Source organism: Notechis scutatus, chromosome 4, assembly GCF_049901735.1.
Source record: "Notechis scutatus isolate UNSWTSFEM ecotype Mainland chromosome 4, rNotScu1.2, whole genome shotgun sequence".
Lineage (NCBI taxonomy): Eukaryota > Metazoa > Chordata > Lepidosauria > Squamata > Elapidae > Notechis > Notechis scutatus.
The window spans coordinates 113,582,830-113,609,569 of NC_142012.1; the positions used below are offsets into that span (position 1 = coordinate 113,582,830).

The 26,740-nt window shown below is 45.4% G+C and overlaps 1 protein-coding gene and 1 long non-coding RNA gene across 6 annotated transcripts in view; one reads left to right on the plus strand and one right to left on the minus strand.

Annotated features, from left to right (window-relative positions):
- Window positions 1-1,787: 1,787 nt before the first annotated feature.
- On the minus strand, window positions 1,788-12,665 carry EMX2 (empty spiracles homeobox 2). Of its 2 annotated transcripts, XM_026670158.2 has the most exons (3): window positions 11,989-12,665; window positions 8,909-9,093; window positions 1,788-3,588 (listed from the first exon to the last, which is right to left on the minus strand). In XM_026670158.2, exons 1-3 carry the CDS (start codon window positions 12,383-12,385, stop codon window positions 3,421-3,423), a joined length of 750 nt encoding a protein of 249 aa, XP_026525943.1. In that variant the 5' UTR covers window positions 12,386-12,665; the 3' UTR covers window positions 1,788-3,420. The 2 variants fall into 2 exon arrangements, with proteins under 2 accessions (XP_026525943.1, XP_026525951.1); XM_026670166.2 differs by lacking the exon at window positions 8,909-9,093.
- A 97-nt stretch (window positions 12,666-12,762) lies between these two features.
- The window catches only part of LOC113413702 (uncharacterized), a 78,557-nt gene continuing 64,579 nt past the window's right edge, over window positions 12,763-26,740 (plus strand). For all 4 annotated transcript variants that reach the window (XR_015749395.1, XR_015749394.1, XR_015749396.1 and 1 more), the window contains exon 1: window positions 12,763-13,241. This is a non-coding gene — a long non-coding RNA (uncharacterized LOC113413702). The remainder of the gene's footprint in view (window positions 13,242-26,740) is intronic.

Genomic DNA, 26,740 nt, shown 5'->3' on the forward strand with positions numbered 1-26,740 from the left:
ATAGATAGATAGATAGATAGATAGATAGATAGATAGATAGATAGATAGATAGATAGATAGATAGATAGATAGATAGATAGATAGATAGATAGATAGATAGATAGATAGATAGATAGATAGATAGATAGATAGATGATAGATAGATAGATATAGATAGATAGATAGATAGATAGATAGATAGATAGATAGATAGATAGATAGATAGATAGATAGATAGATAGATAGATAGATAGATAGATAGATAGATAGATGTGTGTATGTGTGTGTGTGTATTTCTAATCAGAGCTTTTAAACCCAATTTCTAAAAGGCCCTGTGTTAGTCAGCACATGCATGGAATCTCTAATTGGAAATTTTCAAGGCAGGTTATTGAACAAAGCTGGTATTTTCATGATGCATTGTAGCTTCACCTTATCACAGTGTAAAGGGTAGTCAGATTGTCCTAAATTATGTCCAACTAGCCCCCCCTGGATCCACGGATTAAGAGATTAAAGGAGACCACTGGGCAATGGCTCCTCTTTCCCCTTCATATTCCTGGTATGATAATTGCCTAAACTGATTTGCACTTCCACAAAAAAGTCTTTGTAGCTGGAACACAGCAGACCAAGGTTTGTGCTGTCAATGGCAAGAAAACTGATTAATGCAGCCTATCAGACTAAAGAGCAAATGAACCATGAATTAAATTTTAAAAAAAAACTGGAGTATCCCAGAAAGCCAAATAGTTTCCTCCAGGATTATAAGAAACTTTTTGCCCTTCCCTATTAACGCTGGCTTCCCCCTCTCTTCCCTTAGAAAAATTCTTATTGGCATCCCTCCCTTTCTCTTAGAAGAAAAAAAAAAAATCTCCTTTAGAAGAGGGACACAATAATGCCAAAATAAAAAGAAAATACCACAACTGAAAGGAAACTGATATGACTGTATTTTTGAGGCTGCAGCTTGAATCCTCTGTCCCAAAGTAACAAGTAAAGCACAATTATTATATCACTGCATGCAATTGATGCGTTGATCCTTAAGGCAATCTGATGAAATGGTCTTACACAGATACGTTTCGAAGACAGTCCACTGAGTTCAATGAAACTGCCAGGTAAATTGTAATTTGGGTTGCAGCCTTACTTGGAAGTAAATTAGGCAAGCACCAAAAGGGCTTTACTTCCAAGTCTCTCTTAAAATGAAGCTTCGCAAGAACAGAAAGAAAAGGAGGGAAGGATTTAATTACACTGGGCCTTTTCAAACCATTTTCATGATTGGATAGATTTATGGGGTCAGATGGGACTTAAATCCAAATTAAGGCTCAGTAATGCCCAGATTGCAGTGGGCCAATCAGCAGCCCAATTATATTACTTCAATATATACCAGTATTAAAATGTCGACAGCCCCAAAATCCTAAATCGTTGTAATAATATACTTCTGGGATACTTTTTAATGGACACACTCTTTATCTCCAGCACTGCACACCTTCCAAGCTATACTTCCAAGAGTTCAGGTTTGTACACTCTGGCAAACCTGTTTTCTAGGTGGACTTGAATAACGTACATAGACAAATTGCTTCCAAATGGACAGTGCACTGTTCAAAACAGAAACCCATTCCTTTATTCAGAAAAAAAAAAACATCTTATTGTCAATGTGATTTGATATCAATATTTTTATCCCCTGTTACTAACAAAGTTACTTCAGGATAGCTGATTCCAATCAACAGTGATCATAAAATATAAAGGCTATTAAGCACCAGAAAGGAATGGGGGCATGGAAAGGATAAAGTTTTTTTAAAAAAAAAAAAAAATGCTTAAAATTGTTAAACCGTATTGATAAATCTTTATTGACAAAATATTGACATTGAGATACTTCTTGGAAGTATATAGTGTGTTAGAATTCTAACAAATTAAACACACAAAACACAAAAATATTTACATTCTGGTAAATAAGACAATAAGGAAACATTTGTCATTTTAATCAGCCTTTCCCAGCCTGGTGCACTTCAAGTGTCAGTTCAGTTCCCAGAATTCCAAAGGCCATGTTGGCTGGGAATTCTGGGAATTGAAAGCCACCACTTTAAAAGGCACAGTGTTTGGAGAGGTTCATTTGAATAGCTGTATCATCTTGGAACAATTGACAAGTTATTTATTTCAGTGCTTGAAATCCCTCCCTTGGAAAATGGGTCAGGGTTGAAATGCCTCTTCTATACTGGTGCCTTCCAGCTACGTTAGACTTCTATTCCCACTACCCCAGATGCTGGGCATTATGGGAATTGCAGTCTTCCTCATTTGGAAGACCCAGAAAGACCGAAATGTCTTCAGATCCCTCCAGATAAACAGATAAATCCTGTTTTAGCACAGCCCATTAATGGAAAGGAAAAAAAAGGAATAACTGGAATTTTAGAACGAGGATTATTTTCTTTAAATTTCTTTCTGTCTTGCAGCAAAATTACAAAGGTTCCCTTCCCTTCCGCCTTTCACGGCCTTTGTTCATTTCTTCAGAGGGTATCCCATTTGGGGAAAAGCAAAACGTATTGGGGAGGGAGTAGAATTTGTTACCGCTACTTAATTTAGTTTTCACAACCACATTGACACCAGAAGTTATCATAAAAAAGATTTACAAACTGCACAGCTTCTCATAAAATAAACTTTAAAAGCACACTGAACCCGTCTGGGGAGGAGTGAGGGTGGGGAGAGGAGTACCCTTCATACCTGCACCTGGCTTTAAACATTTTTTTCCCTTTTAAAGCGCTGCACCCTCCTTCCTCCCCTTCCCAAAAGGTCTTTTAACCAACCAAACCAACCAACCAAAAAAAGAAAAAGAAAAGCATGCAGTTCAAGTTTCTGGAACAGGTGTGTGTCGATTTTGGCTAGGTGGGATTTTCTCTCCCTCCGACTGGGAGAAAATCAGAAGTATGGTTAAGAAGAATCAATTTCCCCCGGGAAGTGCAAAGTGTCCCTACTCCGCCACCTCGGCTGTTGGGAGTGTATCATTTCTTTCCCTTTGAAATTTGAAGTGATTTCATTCTGAATGGCAAGAAAACTGATTATTGGCCAATCGTCTCCTCTCGGGTGATTTGACTTTGATTGACAGTCTCTCCCTTTCCCCCCCACCCTCGGGTCTCTCTCTCCCTCCCTCCCTTCTCTCTCTCTCTTTCTTTTTTTGAACCGGTACAGGACCAGCACGATCAATGCAATGCTCGGACTGACTCTCGCCCCTGACTCTGTCTAAGCCAGATGGGGGCCGGCGAACAAGAACAAGCCGGAATCTGTCTCTCTCTCTCTTGCCCGGCCACGACACTCACTTTCCTGGGCTTGTCCCGTGTGAGGTGTTCCTGGAAAAGTCTGCTAAGCGCCAGCATCGAGTTTCTCTCTCTCTCTCTCCTCTCTCTCTCTCTCTTTCTTTCTCTCTTTTTGCTGCTGCTTTTTCTACTTGTTTACAGGGGTGCTTTAATCGTCGGACGTGACATCGATCTCCTCTGGGCTGGCCTGCTTGGTGGCGATCCTCCACCGGTTAATATGATGAGTTCCTTTCTTCTTCTGTTGGGAGTCCGAGCCTTCTTCTTCCAACTTCTGCCGCTTGAACTTTGTCCTTCGATTCTGAAACCAAACTTTTACCTGGGGGAGCACAAGAAGAGAGGTGGAGAAAACAGAGGCGGCTATTAAGCTCGGGCAGCGACTCCCTGCTAGTTAGACTAATTCACCATCATTAGAAAAATGTGTGTGTGTGTGTATAATATATACATCTAGATGAACACTATACAGAAGCCTGATGATGGCGGATGAGATTCTGCTGAAACATTGCTACGACTTTAAAAGCACAACTACAATCCTTTTCTACCCCTTAAAATGCTGCAACTCTGAGCCCAGGTGCTTCTTCCCAGATTCGAAAATATGAGACGGGCCCCCATGGGCTTAAGGAGAACCAGGAAGCAGTGAGTAACTGCAAAAAGAAACTTCTCACTCTGCAAATGTCCATAATCCTCAAAGCCTTCTTTACCCTGCCCACCTTACAGATGCTGAGAGTTTGGTTTTAATTCCAGAATCGACCGTCATCCACAATCCATCCATCCAAAGGCCACTGGTGGTCGCTTCACACTCTCCCTTCCCGCCACCATAAATGAGTGCTCACTGGCTCTTTTTCTCCTTGCTACAATTAAGCCTTCCGCAGCAGCCCCAGAGAAGTGCCAGAAATCCCCAGAGCCACCTTCTGTCTACCTTTGATAGCAGGAGCCAGGATCGCAGACGGGCCCTCGCCCACACACACCCCGCCCGCAACGCACACCCACTGTAGCTACACGGGGGTATTTCCGGCCTAATAACTTACACTACAGTTGCACACCTAAACCAAGCTGTTACACTGAATTCTGCTTTGGAGCTTACAATTATTCAGAAGTTAACTCAAAGATGGGTTAATTAAGAGCAGCGATCCAGTGGGGCAGGCTGGAATTGGAGGCTTAGTAAAGGTTAAGATGAAATCCCTCAAAACACCAGTCTTTTCCCTGCAAAAAACGGTACCCGGCCATTCATGTGTATTTATAGAAAAATTCCTCCATTGAGTCTGATGGGACTTCTTTTAAAGTAAGCACCAAAACCCATGAAAAGCCATGTTCTTTCTCTTCTACTTGCTCTACTCAGAGCTTCACCTGGTCTTGGAGCCTGACAATATGGCATTTCATGCGGAATGGGTGCTTTAAGATCCTATGCACGCTTACTGGGAAATAAATGCCATAGAAATTAATGGACTTCCTGTGGCTTGGGAAGACAATGCCAGGATCAAAGGCAATCTCATTGACTTCACAGGAACACTGACCTCCCGCCTCCCTGGAACTCAGTTAAGCCACAGTAATTGGGCTTTAAGATTAATCTCCCACTTTAGGCACAGTCCTTGGAAATATGCCCCCATTGATGTCAATTTAGGACTGCCGCTTTTCACCCTTGACTGGAATTCGTTTTTTAAAGGTAGATTCCATCAGGAAATCAATGGGGCTGCTCTCCCAAGAAAATCATTGGGGATCACTATGCCAAGTGTTCAACCCTCTTTACAACACCACCGGAGCTTCTGATGGCATTCGAGCTCCAAATGCTTATTTGGAATTAGGGGGCACTTCGATCACAAAACGTTTGTTAAATTCTTGTTAACAAAGCATAATAATTCTATTACCATAACCTGTTAAGCCAAATTATCCCATGACTTAACCCTAAGGAGCTGGTGGTTCGCACAGCAAATTAAAAACTAACGTGATTCGGTTTGCTTGGCCTTGTGTGAACAGAGTCTCTGTGCTACAGTAGAGTGACTTCCTATTTACTCCAGAATAGCTCTATTGTGGTCTGGTGGAGAGGGGGATACCTTCTGTGGGCTCCACCTTCTCATATCTCAATGGATCATTGTCAGATGTCTTGTGCCCATTTGCCTGAATCCAACTCTGATGATTTGATTTTAAACACGTTTACTCTGCCTTGCCACACATTTTTGTTTAACTCCCCAAGAAGAGTTGGATCTATGTACATTCATTCACCTGCACAAGTTCCTGTTTGCATTGCTCCATATGTTTATCTGCATCGATCCATGATACATACCTATCCAATGTATGCCATGTACGAGATACACACACACACACACACACACACACACACAATGTATGTATTTTTAAAAATCTGACGGAGTTTTTTACTGAACAGTGGCAGTCACATCTATATATTGTGGGTAACACACCTAATAGAGTGAAGGTGTTTCTTGCAGGAAAGGGAATATTTACCCATCCAGTCTGACTTCAGGTGTGTTTATGTATGTTATCACACCTGTGTCCAATCCCTGAGTGCCCACAACATCTATCCGCTGTGCACATTACATGACATTTTACATAAAGAAACGATGGAGACAGCACTTAGGAATTCCAGGGTTCAAGTTCTTACTATTAATCACCACAGCTTAAACACAATAACAACTAAGCCAGACCTTTTTTTGTTTGTTTGTTCGTTTTTAAAAAAAATACTCCTCCACCCACTTTCTGCCATCCTTCTTCGTTTGATCTCTCCGCTGAAAAGCGGCTCTTACTGTCGGACCTTAGAAAGCGATTAACAGACAGGCCTTACCAACGTTTAGCCCAAAACTCAGCTAGGGTCCAGGTTAATTTAGGGGGGGGGGCGCGAGAAATCCCTTTAAAGATGGAGGAGGGGATTATTCTACCATAATTAAAAATAATCAAAGGGGGAGGGAGGGAGGGAGGGAGAGCGGTGAGCGAGCTCAGTTAATTAAGGAGGAGGTTCGAATTCTGCCAACATCAAATAGGGGCTTCTTTTGTACCAAGCGCTTCTGTTTTATCAAAGGAGGGAAGGGGCTTCAGGACTCCTGGAAACCCGGGGGAACCGCGGTTCGAGTTAAAAACGGGCAAGTCCTTCAAGATCTTAGGAAAACAAGGTGGGGGGAAGAAGTCCCCGTGAGTTTGCGAGGGTGTGGCGGAAATCCGAATCCAAACCCGACCCGCTGAGGCCGCGAGTCGTTTACTAACAGGTCGCCTCAGTCCCGAAATTACCTCCAGAGCGCTTGGGACGGAGCCTCCCCGGCGGCGGTGGCCGCCGAAGGTAAAACGCGGGTTTTTAAAACGAAGGCATAGGAAAAGGAGCGCTTTCTCTCTTTTTCTTTTCCTGTTTTCCCGGATTCAGCCTGGAAATGCCCGATAAAGGCTTTTCACGGCAGGCGGGGCCAGGGAAAAATCCGAAAACGGGACCGTTTTAATCATCAGTCCCTTTAACCCGCTTCGCTGCCCTTTCTGAAGCCCTTCGCTGCCAGGCGCCTCCTTTCCCTCCCATCCCGGCTGCATTTTCCTGTTCTCTCCCGAAGGCCCTTCTTTATATAGTGTGAGCGGGGAACAAGGGGTGAGTTTAATGTGCTTTTCAGCGTGCTAATTGAAGGGGACGGCGGTTCATTTCTCCACGCCGATCTCCAAAGGGGAGCTCATTTTGTCGGGGGCTGGGGGCCTGACACCGCCACAATAGACCCCGACCAGCTTCGGAATCAAGCGGGACAAAGACCACCTTAAACGCCGCTTTGCCCGTGCAAAATCAGCTTGTCAGCAGCCCCTTGTTCGGCGGAACCTCATCAAAGCGTCGATCCCGTTGACTGGGGTTTTGTGAAGGGAGGCACGTTTAAAACAAAAGATTCAACCTCGTCCGTGCTCTCCGCTGCTCCGCTCCGCCCCGAGAAAGGCAAGAAGGGGGGGGGGAGAGAGAGAGAGAGAGAGAGAGGAGGGAGGAGGAAAAAGTGTTACAACTTAATCCGACCCAAGAACGTTACTGTTTACTGGGAACTTTGAACTAAGCTGGGTCTATTTTCCCCTTCTTCCTTCCTTCCCCTCCTGCTTCTCTCCTCTCCTTTAAACGCGAGAATCACGTCGCGGCGGAAGCCTCTTTCTTTCGAAAGGGCTTGGAGGGGAGAACGCCGCTCCCAAACTTCAAGGAAGGCGCAATAAGCAAGCCGAACTACCGTCGAGAACTCAGGCAAAAAAAAAAAAAAAAAAAAGACGCCCCCAAAACCAAAACCTTCCCGGAACGCTCACCTTAAACCAACCCATCTGGTTAGAAAGATGCAGGCGCCCAGAAGGCACCTGAGCAAGCTAAAATACAGCCCGAGCGATTAAATTTGATCTGCTTTCCCCTCTTCCTCCCCCTCGCCCCACTTCCAAGGTTAATACAATAGTTCATTATCCCTAAGCACACTTTTCCAAGCGTCTCTTACGGCCTCATCTGGGCAAGTGTCAAACAACGCCATTGCTTTGCCCGGCACACCAGCGTTTTGATGTGTCTATTTCCCAGGTCTCTCCCTCTCACACACACATACACAGAGAGAAAGAGAGAGATACACACGTACCCGAAAGCCCACTGATAACTCCTTTGGATCAAAGAACATTCGCGCTTTTCAAATGGCAAACTTCGACCCCACAAAGCCGTGGAAGACTGGTTTTAAGAAAATTCTGGCTTTACCACAGAAGGGACTGACTTTTATTTTAAAATTTAAACCAAGTGGAAATCCTCCATGGGATTTAAAATCCAGGCCACTAGATCCAACAACTAAATCCTCTAACCTTTTGCTGGAAACAAGATAACAAGATTGGGGGCTCCTGAGCAGAAGTGTTCAAATCCAGTTATTTTAGTCTAGTTGGATATTGAAGCAAGGCGCAGGTAAATTTAAAAACAAGAAATGGTTATTTCCAATTTCAAAAACAAACTTAGAAGGGGAAAATATGAGTTCCCCCCTCTCATGGACACGTGACCTAGAGTTTAAAATGCATTGTTAAATGTGCAGATTTTAATTAAAACAGAAACAATCCCAAAACAAGTCCACACCCTAACTAGGAACACAATAACCAATCAAAAGAGCACACCCTTTGTACTTCAGTGGTCACAACTGGCAGGGGATAACTGGAGAGGGAGGTCCTCGTAAAGGTCCAGGCCATACTTTTAAAAATCCTCAAAAGATGAAGAAGCCCTAAAACACCCAACTCCAGTTTTATTCCTCTGCCTTGAAATTTGGCCCCGGATTATCCGCACTGCCTGAGCCAAAACCTTATTAAGCCGATCTGCCTTGATCAACAGTGTAATCCTAGGCTGGTCTACTTAGAAGTCAGACCCACTGAATCAAATGGGCTCCCGGCTTCCAAGCTAGGCCTCTTGGATTGCACTGGGGAAGATGGTGAATTCCTTGTACTGCCATTCAAAGATCTTGTTTTACTTGGACTTCAAGGAAATAGTTTTCTCTTTTACTTTAAAGAGAGGCATGTTTGAGAAAATAAGCACAAAGGGGATCTTTCTTTCAAGAAGGTGAACAGAAGGAAATATTTTCGGCTCTTTCCCCACCCCGAAAAAATCAGCATGGCCCTTACATCTCATGCACTGTACACTGGAAACCGTTTGCCCCCCCCCCCTTCTTTCTTCCTACCTGAGTTTCCGTGAGGCTGAGGCTGTGGGCCAGTTGCTTTCTTTCCGCCCCGACCACGTAGTGGTTTTTTTCAAAAGCGTGTTCCAACCTCAGTAACTGGGATGGAGAAAAAGCGGTGCGGATCCGTTTCGGTTTCCGGGCCAGTGCGTTGTGCAAGAGGAAACTCTCCGGGCTGGTTTCATTACCTGGATAACCAGAAGAAGAAGAAGAAAAACGTGAAGGCGCCAAAAAGAAAAAGAAAAAAATCAGGAACCAACCAAGCCCAGCTAAATACGGTGCTTCTCTTTCTCCAGATGGCAAATAAAACTCCTTCTTTATTTTGGTTTGTTACTTCCAATTCTCCCTCAAAGGTGGAATTAACTGCCCCCCTCTTTTCTAGTACTTACCTCCAGAAAGGAAACCAGAGAGGGAGATGAAGCTGAGGGTATATTAATTGGCCATTTGATATTCTTTTGTAGAAGGTAAGATGAGGTGTAAGAGCGCTTTGAAAGCATCTAATGAGAATTAAGGGGAGCGGGCACTAACAAAACAAAGTAAATTATTTCTTCTATGGGTCACCCTTCTCCACATTCTTTCTCCGGGAAAGGTGCAAAACAGAATCTTTCAGGAGATCCAATTTTCTGAATAGATCCCCCACCCGGATCCACTCTAAACTCCCACTTTATTCTCTCGGCGTCACGAACCACAGCGCTCTTCCTTCCTCCTCCTCCTCCTCCTCCTCCTCCTCCTCTCCTTGCTAAGCACTTTTGTTTATTTTGAAAAGTCTCTTTGTCAGTTCCCTACTAAGATAAGCGGGTAGAGTTACTGCCCTTGCCACTATCCGTTTTGAAAAACGGGGTCGGACCAGTACCGCCCTTGCCAAAGTTGGCCTTACGAAACCCAGAGTCCTCCCATGCCTCTCTCCCCTTCTACAGAATGCAAGCAAGCAAACGGCGCAGCGGGGAATCGTACCTTAAAAATAAGTCGCACTGAATTCATTGGGCCTTTGTCCTATCCTAAAACAAAAACGCGGCTGTTTTTTCTTTCCGTGACACGCACGCGCACACATTCAGCGCTGCATTCCCCCATTGCAAAAAACACAAAAACACACAAAAAACCCCGTTTTTAGTAAAGGCTTGAAAAATGGTATCCCCAATCGCCTGCCTATTTTGTTCTATTGATTTCTCCGCCTTAGTATTTCGCTCCTTTTTTTTTTTTTCCCGGCGAAGCCGATGCCCGAGTCTAGCGAGCGCCACAACCCACAGCCAAACCCTTCTTCCTTTCCGCTGGCGCTTTTCAACAACCCGAACACAACGGAGCGCGGATTACGGAGTGAGCGAAATCCTTAATTTTCCACCCAGAGTTTAGTCCCATAATAATCACCCGCTTGCTACCAGTTCTCTTCCTTCTGGGGGAATCGCTCCAACCCGAGAGTAGCGCCAGTGTGGATTCGACCTTTCTTCTCCACACACCCCAAATAGGGTCTCCCATATCGAATTTGGCGGATGGCCTTTATTTGCTTGTTTCTTTGTTGGGCGGGGGAGAAGGGAAGCTTTATAAAATAACTGAAGTGCAAATGTATACTTTTCCAAGGCGTGAGTTACAACTACACCCAGAATGTGTGTGTGTGAGAGAGAGAGAGAGAGAGGAGAGCAGGAGTGCACGTATAGCAGGACGGATGCCTTACAGGCATAGGCAGCGGGTGCAGATCTCTTAGACAGATTGCTCCTCTTCTCTCCTCCCCTCCATTTCAGCCTTCAAAAGTCTTAATCACTGAGCCTCCTCTTCTCTCTCTCTCTCTCTCTCTCACACACACACACACACACCAAACTACCCTCTCTCTTTTTAGCTCTCTGGCTTTATCACCTGCCGGGGGTCCTTTCACCCACCCACTCTTCTTATTCAGTGGTAATTATAAGTGAACCCAGGAAAGGAAAAGGGAACGAAAGGGAAATGCTGTTAGTCAGGTTTCTTTCCCAAGTCTTCGCAGTTTTACTTTGTGCTGTTCAAAAGATCTCCCCGTTCACTGGAAAATGACAGGGGGGGGGGGGGAGGTACCAAACCAAAACAGGAGGATGCGACTGCAGGGTGACCTAAGTTGTTGTTTTCCTGAGAAGTTAAGACCCTTGGAGACCCTGGGCTTCAAAGGAATGTATTCCAAGGAACTTCCCTTAAAAGCTGCACTTCGGAAGTCAATTACTGTAACCCGAAGGACTCACAAAGAAATAAGGCTAAGGAATGTATATGTGCTTGTATTTGGCTAGTTAGAAATACACTTATGCACACAATACAAAGTCCTTTCCTGAAGCTGCTTGGGGGAGTTTCTCAAAGAAGCAGCATAAATATTTGAGTTCAGGAGACAGCATTAATCCCAAATGCATGTCACCTTTGGTTTGTCTATTTAAAAATAAATTCAGTTGTGAGCTATTAAAAGTCGCCCCAATACTAACAAGAATTAGCTTCCATCCTACTCCTTTGTTCTCCTCCGGTTTTAATAAACTCTAGTGTCTTTTCACTGAAATTTCCAGCGATAGGTTGGTTAATTTACAGGAGAAGCCCCCCACTTAAAAAATGATTATACCAATTTATTTCGTCGGAGATTCAGACGAACACGAAAAAGAAAAGAAAAAGAAAAAAAAAGACTAAGCTGAAAGACAGAAATTTCCACACAAAAATTCCCTCTCTTCTCCCGGAGGAGGCGGGTTCCTTTGAGCCAAATCGATTCCCGGAATCGAAGTTCCCTGCTTGCTCCTTTCTCTTTGCGCTCCCGCCAGACTGCAGATCCAGTGCGGGCAACAAGAGCCTCGCAGATCCATCCAGAGAAAGGGAACAAGCCGGAGTTAGTTCCCCTGGAAGCTGATCCGGGCTAGCTCGAGCAATTATTTATCGGGGACGCAAATGGCTTTCGAGGTAGGACCGGGGTGGGGGTGGGGATACAAAGAGGCGCGACTTCCTCCCGGCTCCCACCTGAACTCGAAGGCGGTGGACTTGGCCCCCTCCCGCAATAACGGCAATCGGGATTCCCTCCCCCCTTTCTTTGATTTATTTCCCCAGCCAGCCGGGGGAAGCGCGCGAGTGCCGGCCCTCTCCTCGGCGCTTACCTTGGAACCGGTGGCCCAGATACCGGTATCTGTGGATGAGCCAAGGGTAGAAGGTGGACGGGTCCCTTTGCTGCGAGGCGAAGAGCGGGTGCGGCGAGGGCGAGGAAGGCAGCGGGTGGGCGGCCAAGGCGTGGGGCGGGGGCACGGGGTGGACCGGGACGGCGGCGGGATTCGGCGGGTGCGAGACCGCCTCGGCGAAGACCAAGTCCGGGTTGGAGTAGACTCCCCGCCCGCCCGAGTGGAAGCCGTTGAGGAAAGGATTCATGGGGCTGGAGTTGGCATAGCTGAGCGCCGCCGGCCGGATGGGATCCTCGGCGCGGGAGGCGGGCAAGGAAGGGCTGTCTTTGGCCACCAGAGATTCGATGGTGAAGCAGCGTTTCGGGGTCGGCTGGAACATCCTGGCGACGAGCAGACGCTCCTCCGGCTAGCCTGCCTGCCTGCCTGCCTGCCGCCGAAGCCGCCGCCGCCGCTTCTCCTCCTCGGGGTCCTGGCCCGCCTAGATCCAGAGTCCGGCCGCCGCCAGACGGCCGCCAGCGACGGCAACAGGAGGCAAACGGCTTGGCCGCATGAAGAAGCGAGCGCCCGAAAGGGAGACGCTCTCTGCAGCCGCTCCTCTCGGCTCCCGCGCTCCCTTCATCCACTAAGGGGGGGGAAAAGTTGCTGGGCGAAGTTGTGGCTTTTTTCCCCCTTCTTCTTCTTCTTCTCCCACCCCCCACCCCTCTTTCTTCGCCCACCCCCCGCCCGCCCTCCCTCCCTCCCTCCCTCCTTCCCGCTCGCTCCTTCTTTCCTTCCTTCCTTCCTTCCTTCGCGCAGCGCCCGAGGCGGCCCCTTTTAAGTCCAGCGGCAATCCATGGCAGGCGAGCGATCGGGGTCCCTTTGCCCAAAGTGGCGCAAACGATTTGTTAGTTCATGAGCCTAATTAGCGCCGCGGATCACATCAACAGCTTCCTGTGAAGCCTGGTAAATGGCTTGATGATTGGTCGCTATTACTCGCCTTGAGGTTGAAGGGGGAAAGACTCTTTAAAGTGCGTCAGAGGGGAGAGGCAAAACTTCTGGGCCACGCGATCCTGGAGGGATGGATCCGGGCCCGGACTGGAACGGACTCCTCCGCCTGCCTGCCTGCCTGCCTGGCCCGAGACGGAAGGGGGCGAGGAGGAGGAGGAGGAGGGAGAAAGCCGGCGCAAAAAAATAATAAGAAATCACCGGAGGAGCCAGGAAGAGAGGGACGCGGCGGCGGTCCCGCCAGGAGCCAGGTAGGAACTGGGGGGCGGGGGTCGGTTTCCCAGCTTTGAGGAGGGACGGGGAGGAGACGGGACGGGAGTAGCGGGGAGCTGAAAAGAAGGGAGTCTCTCGTCGGGCTTTAAACCAAAACCAAACGCTTTCTCGAATCCTCTAACGCCGCGCTCCGGTGAGAAGGAAGAGCTGAGGTGTTTTTTGGGGGGACGGGGACCCCTCTCCATCCTTTCTGGGGAAGGTGAGGTTCCGAAGATGGCTCGTGTTTGGGGGAGGTGAATGGGCCGGTTTCCTTCTTTCGAGCGTCTTCTTACGCCCCCTTCACACCTTTGAAGGCTTCCCGCCCCCCGCCGTCCGATCTGCAGTCCCGGGGCAGCGGGGGGGAATCACTTTCTCTTTCGGGGACTTTTCCGGAACTCGTTTCGGGACCCTTCCACCCTTCCGTCCCGGGGGCAGGGGGCGGCGGAGAAAGAACTCGCCCACTGCCACCCCGCCTTCTCCGGCCGGCAGCAACTTCGGGGAGACTCTTAGAGAAGAGAGATTGGGGGGCGGGGGGCAGGAGGACACAAAGCTGAGCTTTGCGGTGAAGAGGCGGGCGCGTCATCCGGGGATTCCGGCTTCGTCCGGGTTTTCGAGCTTGCCGTGGCGTTCGGGGACGATATTTTAGGCCCGAGTCCTCCTGCTCCCATTGGCTGCCGCGGTCGAATAGTTATGATCACATCCTTCCACTGCGGGCCGCTGCTTCGTGTTTATTGGTAGTTAAGGATCTATTATCTATTCATCAACCTCCTATTTTTCCCAATTACACCCTCCTAAACTGAAGTACCAGCAGGTATTTTTCACGTTCACCATTAATGATTAAAAAAAAAAATCTGCGTCTTTTAAATCTATTGGGCGATGTGATTTATTTTCTGAAAGGCGACGAATTGTGTGTGAAGAAGCTTATTTCTGCGATGCAAGAAATCCTCTTTCAGAACGCCCTAATTTTATCCTGGTTCCCCCCCCCCCCCGTCCTGTTTTCTTCCCACCTAGAAGTAAATAACGCGAGATATTGTTTAAATTGATCCGCACATTCATATAATTGGATACTTATCTGCCTTTTTCACAACAACTCTCAATCAAACAAAACAAGGACAAGGGCTGCTGGGGGAAGCTAGGATGGCTACGATCTCTCTCGTGGGAAAGATAGTTAGAACTAGGATATAAATGCCTGGGAGTTCCCTTCAGACGGGGCATTTTGTGAGTGTCAAATACGAAGTGTACTTTTAAAAAAAAATCCATAGTCCACGTGCACTACTTTTATGTTTTCTTTTATTTGACATATACAAATAACATAAAATACAAACAAATGGAATATATAAGCGAATGCTGTTGAAATGAACACAATTATTAATATCATATATAATGACATAAAAGCCAAATATTTCCCGGTGGACTGTATGTGGGCGAAAGGGGAGAGCAAAGTAGAAACGCTTTCAGCGGTGTGCCTCCATGAAGAAGCTTATTGGAGTTCTTTAGTCTACTCGCATCGCCTACATTCTCCTCTCCTTCTTCCTCATATCCTGATTTATTGGGATAAATAAAGGACTATTTAATTCAGAGGAGGGTTAGAAAGAAAAAGGTTTGCGCCACAACTTGCTTTTTTACTTTGCGATTCTAAGCGTCTTTTCATTTTCCTGTAAGAGATTAATCTGTACTGCAAAACAATCCATCTCTCTCCCCTCCTTCGTTTCACACGACTAAATATTTTGGCAAGAGCCTTAGCAAAGGGTAGAACGAGGGAAGAGCGGTCTTGGAAAGATCATTTTGTATCTTTAGGCGAATATACTAACCACGCCAATCTGGAATTGAAGATTTCGGTTGATCCAATTATTTTGGATTTATTAGCAAAGGATCGAAGAGATCGCCATTTCTCTTGAAAAACGCGAAATCCACTCACTTCTGCAGGAGCACTTTTATCTCTGTCCAAGCGTGTATACAGAATACCAAATACTATGGTGATAATTTATTTTATCCTTGGTGCATAATGAAGGATAGATAATTCTCCCGAAATCAGCGGATTTGACAAGCTCGGACAGATTGGCGTACCCAACAGCTCTCTTTACAAGAGGCAGCTGTAGGCCAACGGATTCCGCCGTGGGATTGGAACAGGGGTGGGAAAGGGTTTTGATAAAAATAAGATTAAAAAGGCTTCAGGGACCACTTTACAGCCAAACCAAGTTTGGGTCTTAAAAGTTCCCAAATGGTAGTGGTGGTGGAGATGGAAGAAGTACAGCCACGCCAACCTGCTTCGAGAGTATCTCCAATTTTAAATTTCTGCCAAGAAAGAAAATCTCACTATCTAAATATCTCCAGTCCCGGAGATTTGAGCCCGCTTTACCGCGTTCTAGTGCTCAATCTCGGGCCTTTAGTGGGTTTCTGGAGAAGTTTCGGAATAGCGACTCCCGAAGTGAGAAGCCGGCTGGGCTGTTTGGCTTCCTTTTCTCGGTCCAGCTTTGAAGGGGAGCCCGTCCGAATGGTCTCGGCATGGCCTCCAAGAAGATCTCACCTGCCAAGGTCGTCCCGGCTCTCTTTCAAGCCGAAGTAGAACTGGAGCCCGGGTAAGCCCTTCCTTGCCCCGTCCCGCCGCCGACTTTGGACGGGCGGCGCAGAAAGCTGTTTGCCTTGCCGGAGGGTGCTGCAGAAGGGCCTCCTTTTTCTCCTGGGCTGGGAGTCCGGGGGAAAAACTCCTTGTGTGTGTGTGTGTGTGTGTGTGTTTCTACCTAGGCCAGAATAAGCATCCCGCTTATTCCACGCTTCCCAGGAGCTGCTGGACTGTCGAGAGGCCTTTCCAACAGAGGTTTGCGCTTTGTCGGGACGGGACAACTGTTTATTTTGAATGTGTGTGTGAGACAAGGGGGAGGGAGATTGTATTTCTATTTTTTTCCCCCTAGACCTTTTTATTCGGTGTCCTGAGTTCGGATCCCCTTCCCCGTGGATCCTGATGATCTGATCCCTTCTTCTCGGTCGCCCACCCATTATTTAAAGACCGGGTCAGATTCATCAACCCGGATTCTCCAACCATCGCGACCTCTAGAATCCCCGGGAAATAAGTCAGCCAGTATACACGCGGGCCCGCGGCGAAAAGTTCAGCCGTCCTGCTCTCCTAAGGCCTTCGCGGGCTCAGCGGATCTGGCCCGGGCTCACAAGGAAAGCTCCAGAGGGCGAGGAAGGAGGGAGGGAGGGCTGGCGGAGAGATAATTGTAAGTGACTTCCGTGCAGATTGAGCTCTATCTGAAGGCAGATTCGGATTCATTGTCCGCTAAGTTGAGCTGTTCTTGCTATCCCAAAGTAATTTTAGCAAGCCGTGCAGGCCCTGGGATAGGCCAGAGCTGGATCTGCTAAGGCAGAGGAAGGCTCAACCCTTTGGAGATGACAAGAGGTCGGTGGCCTCAAAAGCGCCTGTTTCTCCGGACCAGTCAGGTCAAGGGCGTTTATTCAGATGGCGTGAAGAAGCCGCCTCCCGTCCTAGCAGCAGCAGGGAAGAAGGACCGGATATTGGCCTGCGCTCTCCGTCGGATTTGTTCTCCGTAGCAGCTTCCCCCTCTATCGGAAAGAAGAGCGGCCTTGTCACCTAGCTTGCTTCGGATGCACCAAGAAATCGGCTTTTGTTGGGTGGGCGATGTTCGGGCTTAGCCTTTCCCCAGATAGTCTAAGTAAGGAGTCGCTCTTTCGAGAAGATGCGCGGGTCTCAGAGATCCAGTTGAAGAATTAGAGGGAAGTTCAGGATAAACGTGAACAGGGTCTGGCCCTGTTCCTCTGGCCAAGTGTATCCAGAGAGAAACTTTTGAGAATCGCCAAGCTGCCAACTTGCATGCAGTGCCCGTGAATCAATAGGAGTCGACCAAGCAGGCCCATCTTTCCTTTCCCCTAATCCGGTTGTCCCTCCTCTTCCTCTGCCAAGAGACCCCCAGGAGGATGCTGGTTTGAGCTGCAGTATTCCTCTCTCTGGCCCTATTTAAGGTCCCAAGCAGGCCAGCAATGTGGCGCTGGAAGTTTGGGAGCTGAAGGGAGATTCTCTGGATGGGTAGAACAACCTGGGGGTGTGCCTGTGTGGTGGGAGAGACTCCCGAGGTTTGCTTGCTTAAGCTTCGGTATATAATTTCTGGCACTCCGCCCCCCCCCCCCGCTTTGCTGAGGTCTGCAGGTCAGGGCGGACAACCTGACAGGGGGAATTAAGCATCAGGGAATGGGCCGTGCACCATAAAGGACTCTGGGATAGTCTCGGCAACATGACCTGAGTAGAAAGGACCCTAAAGAGCCCTGGCTGCAAATTAAAAACAAACAAACAAGATTGGCAAACAAAAGCAAAAGCAGAAATGGAGGGGGGACAGGACAGATGAGGGAGATCATTTCCGGAAGTTTGTGGATTTCCTCATGTCCTTTGGGATAGAGGTTTGGATTTCAAAAGTTAGCCTCATGAGCTAAAAATACTCCTTGTTCCTGAAGCGGGCTAATGCCACACATTAGTTCAAGCACGGGAGTCGGGCCCACTCGTCTTCATGCAGCTTGTTTACAGCAAAATAAGATGATCCCCTGATTAAGCTATCGAGATAATGACTTCCCCCCTTTTCAAAGCAACCTCAGTAAAACTGCCACAAAATATATCCTTGCCAGACTTGTCTGCATTTGGAAGGCGTTAAGAATCAAACTATTTTAATTAGAATCATATCAGCCTTAATGTTTTTCTGTTCTCTTTGTCACCCCATAAGACAACCGTATCCAGCCAAAAGGACAAAAAAAAGACACCCATAAGGACAAAAGTCCAACTGGCTAAACTGCAAACTCTTTAAGAATGTAATTAGCAATTTTTAAACCCTTCCTAGGATTACAAGTCTATCGATTGTTGTTTAGAGACCTCATCTGCTTCATTTATTAGATGCGTTTAAATCTGTTCTCTGAATTTTTTTGTGGTTTTCTCAGTGGGATTAGATTCAGAATGTACCAAAATGTAATTTTTAAAAATTTAGTAATAGAAGTTGCAGCTATTTACATATTATTCTCTTTCCTCACAAACACACATATACATTAAGAGTGGAAATGACACGTTTGTATCTTTTAAACCGTACAGTATCTATAACACATTATTTTAAGAGGCTGGGAAAAGTAGCATTGTTTTATAAAAAGTCGGCAACAAGAAATATAACAGCATCATCCAAATCTATGTTATTTTATGAATGACTTTAAAAATAGTTTCCATATTGTTTTGCAAGTGAACTTGGTTTGCACTGTGTCTAGAATGTGGATTTATTATTCAATATTTTTACTTTAAGAATCAATTGCTCAATAAAGACACTTTTTGGAAAGTCTTCTCTGACCCATAGCTCTTGTATATTTTAAATAAAATCCTAGGCATGCAGCTCCGCCTAGTGGACACGTTTGAAAATCTCGAACATAAATCTTACATTACATGGAAAACCGCTACAAATACAATTATTTTTCACTATGTATATCACGATTTCCTGAAGTCTCCTCTCTGAAAATGAAGAGCCTTCTAAATACACTACGTTCTTCACTTCAGAGCTGTTCTTGTATCTGAACTGTGACATAAACTGTCTGGCATCAAAGATTCTGAATCAGTGCAACAGTTTTAGATTTCTAGTTAAACTTACGAATCTGCAGGCGTTTAATGCTTCATCATAACGTGTGATCGTGACTCATTTTCAGTAAAAAGATGTTTCTAAATTAATAAGTTCATTAGGAAATTGGGTTGGACACACCAGCAATCTGTCAGACACAAAACATTTCACAACGTCACTGTGAGAACTTTCCAAAATCCTGACTGGAGTGAAATTGTACTCAATATTTTGAATTACATTATGAATACTGAAACCATATAAAGCTGCTTTCTTTGCTGTTTGTTTCTTTCCTTCCCTGTCTTTGTATTTCAGATAAGACATCACCTCAGATTCCCTAATTTGACTGCATTCACACCTATGATTTTGAGGGGGGAGGATTGGGGGAAAAAAGAGACTTTAGAACTGACCAGATATCAATTTTATGATTTGTAAATGTTTCCTATTACTGCAACAATATTTCTTCCAGATTTTGATTTAAAATGGAAAGTTTTGCTTGGATTTGAAATGGCACAAGCCAACAAATTTCTCTCTCTCTTCAATTTCTTTCTCAATCCAAAATGTTTATATCAAGGTTAGGGTGCTCTCATCATACCAATGAAACTGGCTTCTTTGTCTGCAGCCATGAATGGTGACTTTTCTGTGATTGGTTGTGATCTGGGATATACTGTTTTTCTTCTATTCCACAAGGTGTGAATGCTTAGTCCTTATCTCCTTGTACGCTGGAGCTGGGATTTTGTAAAAAAAAAAAAAAAAAAAGTGTTCCCAGTCTGAACTCAGACAGAATACAGGGAAGCTCTTCCAAAAATGGTGACTTTGATGGGTGTACATTTGGGTGTGCATTTGGCAATGTTTTCTGGTCACTTCCTCAAGCATGGTGTGCAGATATCCAATGTTAAGTTCTCACGAGTTTGCAGTTAGGATTTGGTTCTTACATTTTGGTCAGCTATTCCTTTGGTTTGTCTCTTGTTTTAAGTTTCCAGTATGATTCCAATCTGGTTTTGCCTTTGATTTTTGCATTTCCACGACCTGACTGCTTTTCTCGTGTCACCCATTTTGCAGATGCAGCTTTCCCACCCTTTCACTTCAGTTTTTCTTTTGCAAGAAGCTCAACAACCCCCTCCCTTCTCCCAGCCAGGAACATTATCAGCTAACTTTCTAGACAAATGCATGAAATTGTTGCAATTAGAATTGTGAACGTTGACACTACTTTCAAACCAAAATGAGCTAATTTCCATTTAAACATTCCCTTTAGTAAACTGATATAATTAAGCATTTGGAAACTTATTTAAAAGTTTCTAGTCCTTGTAGTTGAATGTCTCTCTTAGGGCATTTCCTTCTTTCTTTGGAGTATGCTTTATTATCTCATTCTCCCCCCTCCCTTTCTCTCTCCCCCCCTCTCCTCACTGCACAAAAATATTACCATATCACTATTGTTGTGTTTCAGCACAACAATATTACCATATCACTATATAGTTGTAATATTTTTTGCAATCATGGACACCAAATACTTTGACTCCCTCTTTATTTATGACCAGCGCTGATGGTCCAGGATTCTGGACACAGACTGTTCTGAACCCATTGCAGAATTGGAGGTTCCTGCCTTCCTGCTGCTTATTCCATAAAGGTACCAGAAAAGGTTCTGCAGGTTCCATGAAGACCCTCTAAAAGTTCTTCCACTTGAGATATCACCTGTATCTTTTTCTGGTCATAGGAGAGTCAAGAAATCATGAGCCCTTGAAGGCTCAGGACTATGGGTTTTTATGCAGAAATATTTATCATCCTAGCTGTAGAATCTGGTTATTTCCATGGCAAACATCCCACATTAACAAGCCAAAAGAGCTATTTTGATGGGCTATTCCAAGAATATGTTCAGTCTAACAGATCTTTCTTTCTTTCTTTCTTTCTTTCTTTCTTTCTTTCTTTCTCTTTCTTTTCTTTCTTTCTTTTCTTTCTTTCTTTCTTTCTTTCTTTCTTTCTTTCCTTTCCTTTCCTTTCCTTTCCTTTCCTTTCCTTTCCTTTCCTTTCCTTTCTTTCCTTTCTTTCTTTCCTTTCTTTCTTTCTTTCCTTTCTTTCTTTCTTTCTTTCTTTCTTTCTTTCTTTCTTTCTTCTTTCTTTCTTTTCTTCCTTCCTTCCTTCCTTCCTTCTTCCTTCTTTCTTTCTTTCTTTCTTTCTTTCTTTCTTTCTTTCTTTCTTTCTTTCTTTCTTTCTTTCTTTCTTTCTTCCTTCCTTCCTTCCTTCCTCCCTCCCTCCTCCTCCCTCCCTCCCTCCCTCCCTCCCTCCCTCCCCCTCCTCCCTCCTTCCTCCTTGAAACCCTCATGGAGCAGGAGGGATTTGCCTGCACAGATCATCAAATGAAAAATGTCAGTTTGTTGGCTGAGATCATACAGTAGCCTAAACCAATCTTAAAACAGGCTGGATAGTTGATTGCTCACCTCCCAGCCATTGTCTTTGCATGTTTTACTCGGCCATCCAAGTAAGCCATCATTTAGCATGGCATGTGGGCATGTCGTGTATCTTTCAACCCAGTTTGGGCTGTGCCATCTTGACCCATCAATTCTCTGAAGTGGCATTTCATAGATTGTTCTTAACCACTGCACTGATCTGGGGGAGCCTCAGGCCTTCCAGAAAAGCTGCTGTTCCCCACACCTGTCTCCAGTCTGTCCGAACAGCAGGGCCATGGAATGGACAAGTTAGATACACAAAGGGATGCCCATGTGAAACTTGGTTCCTATTTTAAATGGTGGGATCAGGGATCTCCAACCTCAGCAACTTTAAGACTTGTGGAGTTCAACTCCCAGAATTCCTCAGCCAGCTTTGTGGAATTCTGAGGAATTCTGGAAGTTGAAGTCCACAAGTCTTAAAGTTGCTAAGGTGGAGACCCCTGGGATACATTAATATTTTCCCCTCGAGGCTGAAACTTATTCTCTTCTAACATCACCCTCTGTTGACCCATTTTGTCAATGGACAGAGAGAGAGAGAAAGATAGGGACGGGAAATTACAGTGAGAAGAAAATGGGTGGGAGGCAGAAAGGAAACATCTCTCAGAGTTTTAGAGTAGGCCTGCTCAGCTTTCCCAGCACCGTGGCATTTTTATGCCTTCTCCTCTCCATTTCCAATCGCCTCCCACGCGAAGTTTTGGGAGGAGATAGGTGGACGGAAGGAAGGAAGGAAGGCAATCCCGACATATGCAGGCGATATAAATCAACCCCGCTTCTGTGAAGCGGAGATTCAATATTAGCAACATTAAAGAGCCATTTGAGAAACTAATTAATACCAGGCTGTAAATTCGGGCCTCGTGGAAAGGCTTCAAGCCGCCCCTCGTTCGCCTTAAACAGCAACTCAAGACCGCCAGTCCCAGGGCACCGCCGGCCTCCCTCTGCCCAGGACGCGGGAGTTTCCCCGTCCTCCCGAGGGAGGCAGGGACCTCGGAAATGCGAAACTTGGAAAAACTTCGGAACCGGGCCCACAATTCGGCGGCAGAGAAAGGCGGGAGCCCAGCCCGTTTCTCAGAGGTCCAAACTCTGGAACTTTTCGAGAAAGGGATTTCCAAGGGAGGGAAAACAAAAGACATGAGGGTTGGGTTGAAGGTTGCTTGGAGAACCAATTTATAGCAAAATCCCAAAGCGTCCCAAAAGGAACAGGCCGCTTCTTTCTGAGTTCCCCATCCCGATCTCTCCCTTCGGTTTGTTTTTTTTTAATGGAGCGATTTTCCGTCTTTCTGAAGGAAACAAACGGCCGAGAAAGGAAAAGGGTTAGGATCGGGACGGGAAAAAGCGGAGTCTCTTCCGTTCTTGTCTCATTTCTTTGGTCGTAAATTTAAGCCCAACTGTATTTATACGACTCCTGAACCTCGACGGTTTTTCAAGCAGGGGCGAAAGGGGCAGAGAATCAAACTCCTGGGCAGAGGTGGGGAGGAGAATGGATTGGTGGCATGAGATGGATGGCATTTTGCGTTGCTCTGTGACTAAGGCTGAATTGGCTGGGAAGGTCCCTCCAACCCAGGGCACTCCAACCTTAGCCACTTTTAAGACTTGTGGACTTCAACTCCCGGAATTCCTCAGCCAGCTTGCTGGGGAGTTGAAGTCCACAAGTCTTAAAAGTGGCTAAGGTTGGAGACCTCTCCTCCGACCTACCTTTTGCCAGGTGAACCATTGCTGGCGCGTGGGGGGCTGTTGTGGCCAAACGAGCAGTTTGGGAAGAATCTCTCAAAGAGGCTGAAGACAACCCCAACTTTTTCTGGAAGGGCGGAAAGAAGGTTAGTAAACTTCAAACTTCGGTCTTCCCTGTGTGACAAACGTCCTGTCATTCCTCATGACTCCATGGAGCGGCCAGTGGAATAAAACAGTACTTTTTAAAAAATAAACCCTCCTAACTCCTTTTTTTATTTGTCCCAGGGTACACAACAAACACACAAACAAAACACAAACGCACAGAAACAAACCCCTTTGCTTAGGTGTAAACTTTTTTTGTCCCGCCCGATCAAGTCAAGCTAAACTTGGAGAAAGTGAAGTCTGGGGAACAACAGTTCGAAGGGAAAAACTTAGGATTGGGCGCAGCCTAATACGGTGTTCATTTCGGAATAATATCCCAGAGCTCATCGCCCCAACTCTATTGTAACATTTCCAGTTTAATTCAGTCCTTCCCCGTCCCCCAAATTCAAGCGCAAGCCTCTTTATACCTAGAACCTTGGAGGGTCGCTACCCTCCGAGAGGAAAACTGTTGGCGGAATTGTGTGTGCGTGTGTGTGTGTGTGAGAGAGAGAGAGAGGGAGGAAAGAAAGAAAGAAAGAAAGAAAGAAAGAAAGAAAGAAAGAAAGAAAGAAAGAAAGAAAGAAAGAAAGAAAGAAAGCCACACTTCTGGTTCTTCGGAACGGAGGGAACCGCAAGGAGCAGCTGCTTCCTGGGTTGCCGACCTTAACGCTCGTCTGTTGGTGCGAAGATCGAATCCCACCCGGTGCCCGATGCGTCCAGCTTCTCTCCGGAAACAAAGACGCTGCTCCGATTTCAACATTTAAAGTAGAAGCCTTCTTTAGCGGAACCCCAATTTGGACTTCATTTTTACCTTGGGGAATTCTGAACCCCCCAGGCTGACGGGGCTTCTTGGAGGACGAGTCCAAAACATCTGGAGCTCGCACCAGATTGTCTAGGTAGCCTAAGGTAATGGAAAGCGGAGAAACGCGAGGTGGGATTAAGAAGAATCGTTTTGGAATTGGATATTCCTAAATTCAGCTAAAGTGAGGAGGAGGCGAAGCCTGGAGCCGCCAAGATAAGATTGCTCCTTTGTTCTCCACAGGCTCGTCCGGGGCAACTGCTTAAAGTTTGTGGCCATACCACTCTGAAGCCTACTAGGAATTTCGTATATCTCGGTCAGGGGTCCAAACTTGGCAACTTTAAGACTTGTGGACTTCAACTCCCAGAATTGCTGGCTGGAGAATTCTGGGAGTTGAAGTCCACAAGTCTTAAAGTTGCCAAATTTGGGGACCCCTGGCTTAGCAGAAGGAGACCACCAGTCACACGGACTGGCTGAGGATTTAGGGAACTGTAACCAGAAATTCTTTCTTGCTATTCTTTTCTGTAGGGGAGGGGTCAGAATGGGGATGATTATGATCACCCTTGAAAGTTGGGCAGCGATGTCTTGAGACTGTTCAGGAGGGAGGGAGTGTGAGCTTCCCCCAAATGTCTGAAAGAATCCACCATTGATTCAACACCCACCCGCCACCCTGGTCATGAACAAAAAGCAGGGGTCCCCAAACTTGGCAACTTTAAGACTTGTGGACTACAACTCCTAGAATTGTCAATTGTTTACAAGATAATAAGTACAAGTGTATACATAGTTGTGAATATATGAAATGGGTACATATAAGAAAAATAAAAGAATAAGAGAAACAATAGGACAGGGACGGTAGGCACGTTGTTGCGCTTATGCACGCCCCTACAGACCTCTTAGGAAAGGGGACTACAACTCCTAGAATGTGGACTGCAACTCCTAGAATTCTCCAGCCAGAAGTTGCCAAGTTTGGAGACCCTGAACAAGAGAAACCAAAGGGGTGGGGAAGAAACCTGGACTTTCAGGCAATCAGGAATGGAGCAATTCTTGGGCTCAGAAGTTCAGAAACTGAACAAGGGATGGGAAGGGGCCTGTTGGGTTGGTTTTGGGGGTCATTCGGGCCTCTCAGCGAGTTGCATCAATGTCCAGAAGTCTGAAAACAGATGGCTAAATGGCAGAATTCACTACTTCAGGCATTGTGGTTCAAGTGGAGGTGCCCCTTGCCAGTCCTCACATTTGCTGGGAAATATTTGCTTATTTTTTTGAGGGGTAAGAGAAGAGTTTAAGTGTTCGGGTTCCCTAGGTTCCTAAATTCACTTCTTTCCTTTGGCACAGAGTTACCAATTATAATCAGTTCTACCATCAAGAGTGGAGAGAAAAGTAGGCCTTGTGAACAATATTCCATGTGTCTTCTGTGGAGGCACCTTAAAGCTAACATTTCAAAAGTAAAAATGTAGAAACAATCTTTTTTTGTTAAAAAGGAGACTCTCTCTGGATTTCTTCGTCAATTGTCTTGGTAGATTGACAGATGCCAAAGTGCACAATGACATTGGTTGTTCTTTTTTTTAAAAAAAAAGATGGAATAAGCCTATATGGTCATTTGTTTTCAACCACAAAGGAGCATTTCTTGGAAATGGAATAGTTAATTTTGTAAACACATGGGGAAAGGAGCTGCTGGGCCATCCAAAAATGGTGGGTTGAGAGTCACTGAAAGGAAGGACGGAAAGATGCAATACTTGGCCTTAACTTCTCACAGACAGCACTCAAGTCACTATAATTGGAACTAGGATATTAATAAAATAATTGTGTTGAGGGCCATCCCACTCTTTAATATTATCTATCTACCCACCTGCCCACCCGCCTGCCTGCCCATTCATCCATCATCTCTATCTCTATCTATCTATCTATCTATCTATCTATCTATCTATCTATCTATCTATCTATCTATCTATTTATCTATCTATCATCTTCATAAGAGGCCTATTTTGTTGGAAGTTAGTAAAATCATTTCATAATAAGGGTTATAATATTGATATAATATAGAAATAAAGCTGAGAGAGAGAAAAATGTCAAGCAGAGATTTAATGAAATGCTGTTTGGATCATTTAAGATTAATCACTTAACCATAGAATAATGTTGTATGTTGAGTGAGTCGCTATATAAATCAAATAAATAAATAAATAAGCATTGTTTTTAGTGCAATGAATTAATGAATCCATTAAAGCAGCATTACTTAAAGCTTCCTTAGCTGCATGTACACATCCATTTAATTTTCTTGGCAGCAGTGCAGAACTCTGCTACTTCCTTCTTCTGAAATTCTTTTATTTTATTTCCTGTTTAGCTTTCAGTCCTGCTGTTTCTAACTCATCTCCTATCAGCCAAAGTCTTCTGAGCAAGTTTTCAAGCCAGTTTTTAGAAGGAAAAAAAAGAAACCCAAACAATTCTAAAGACAAGATAGTTGAATAATATGTATTCAAATAAGATCGGCAAAAAGATCTGTGGGGAGGGGGGAGGTCAGAGAGAGGAAGGAAATGAAACGTGGAAGAAAAGTCTTCAATATTTATATATTTTCCCATTTGGAAAAGAGAGAGTCTTGTGAGTCATTATATGGCAACAGCAGGATGTACACAAACCATCCAGTCAGAGACATAAGTAACTTTTCCCATGCACTACATTCTCACCATTCTCTCTTTGTCCTCCTCTAGGAGATCTGAGCAATTCCTCAAAGAACTAACTTCTCAACTGTTTTTCTATGCAAAATAAGAGAAAGTGAGGAAGGGGGAAGCACATTCAGATTTGCAAGATTCAACCTTGAGCCGTGGTGGTGCAGTGGTTAGAATGCAGTATTGCAGGCA

Excerpts from the sequence above, each read along its gene's own strand:
- EMX2 (XM_026670158.2), bottom strand. The coding sequence starts at position 12,385 with ATGTTCCAGCCGACCCCGAAACGCTGCTTCACCATCGAATCTCTGGTG. Across the intron at positions 9,094-11,988 it reads TCTGGGCCACCGGTTCCAAG|GTAATGAAACCAGCCCGGAG; the intron begins GTAAGCGCCGAG and ends CTGGTTATCCAG. Across the intron at positions 3,589-8,908 it reads TCAGCCTCACGGAAACTCAG|GTAAAAGTTTGGTTTCAGAA; the intron begins GTAGGAAGAAAG and ends GTGCTCCCCCAG.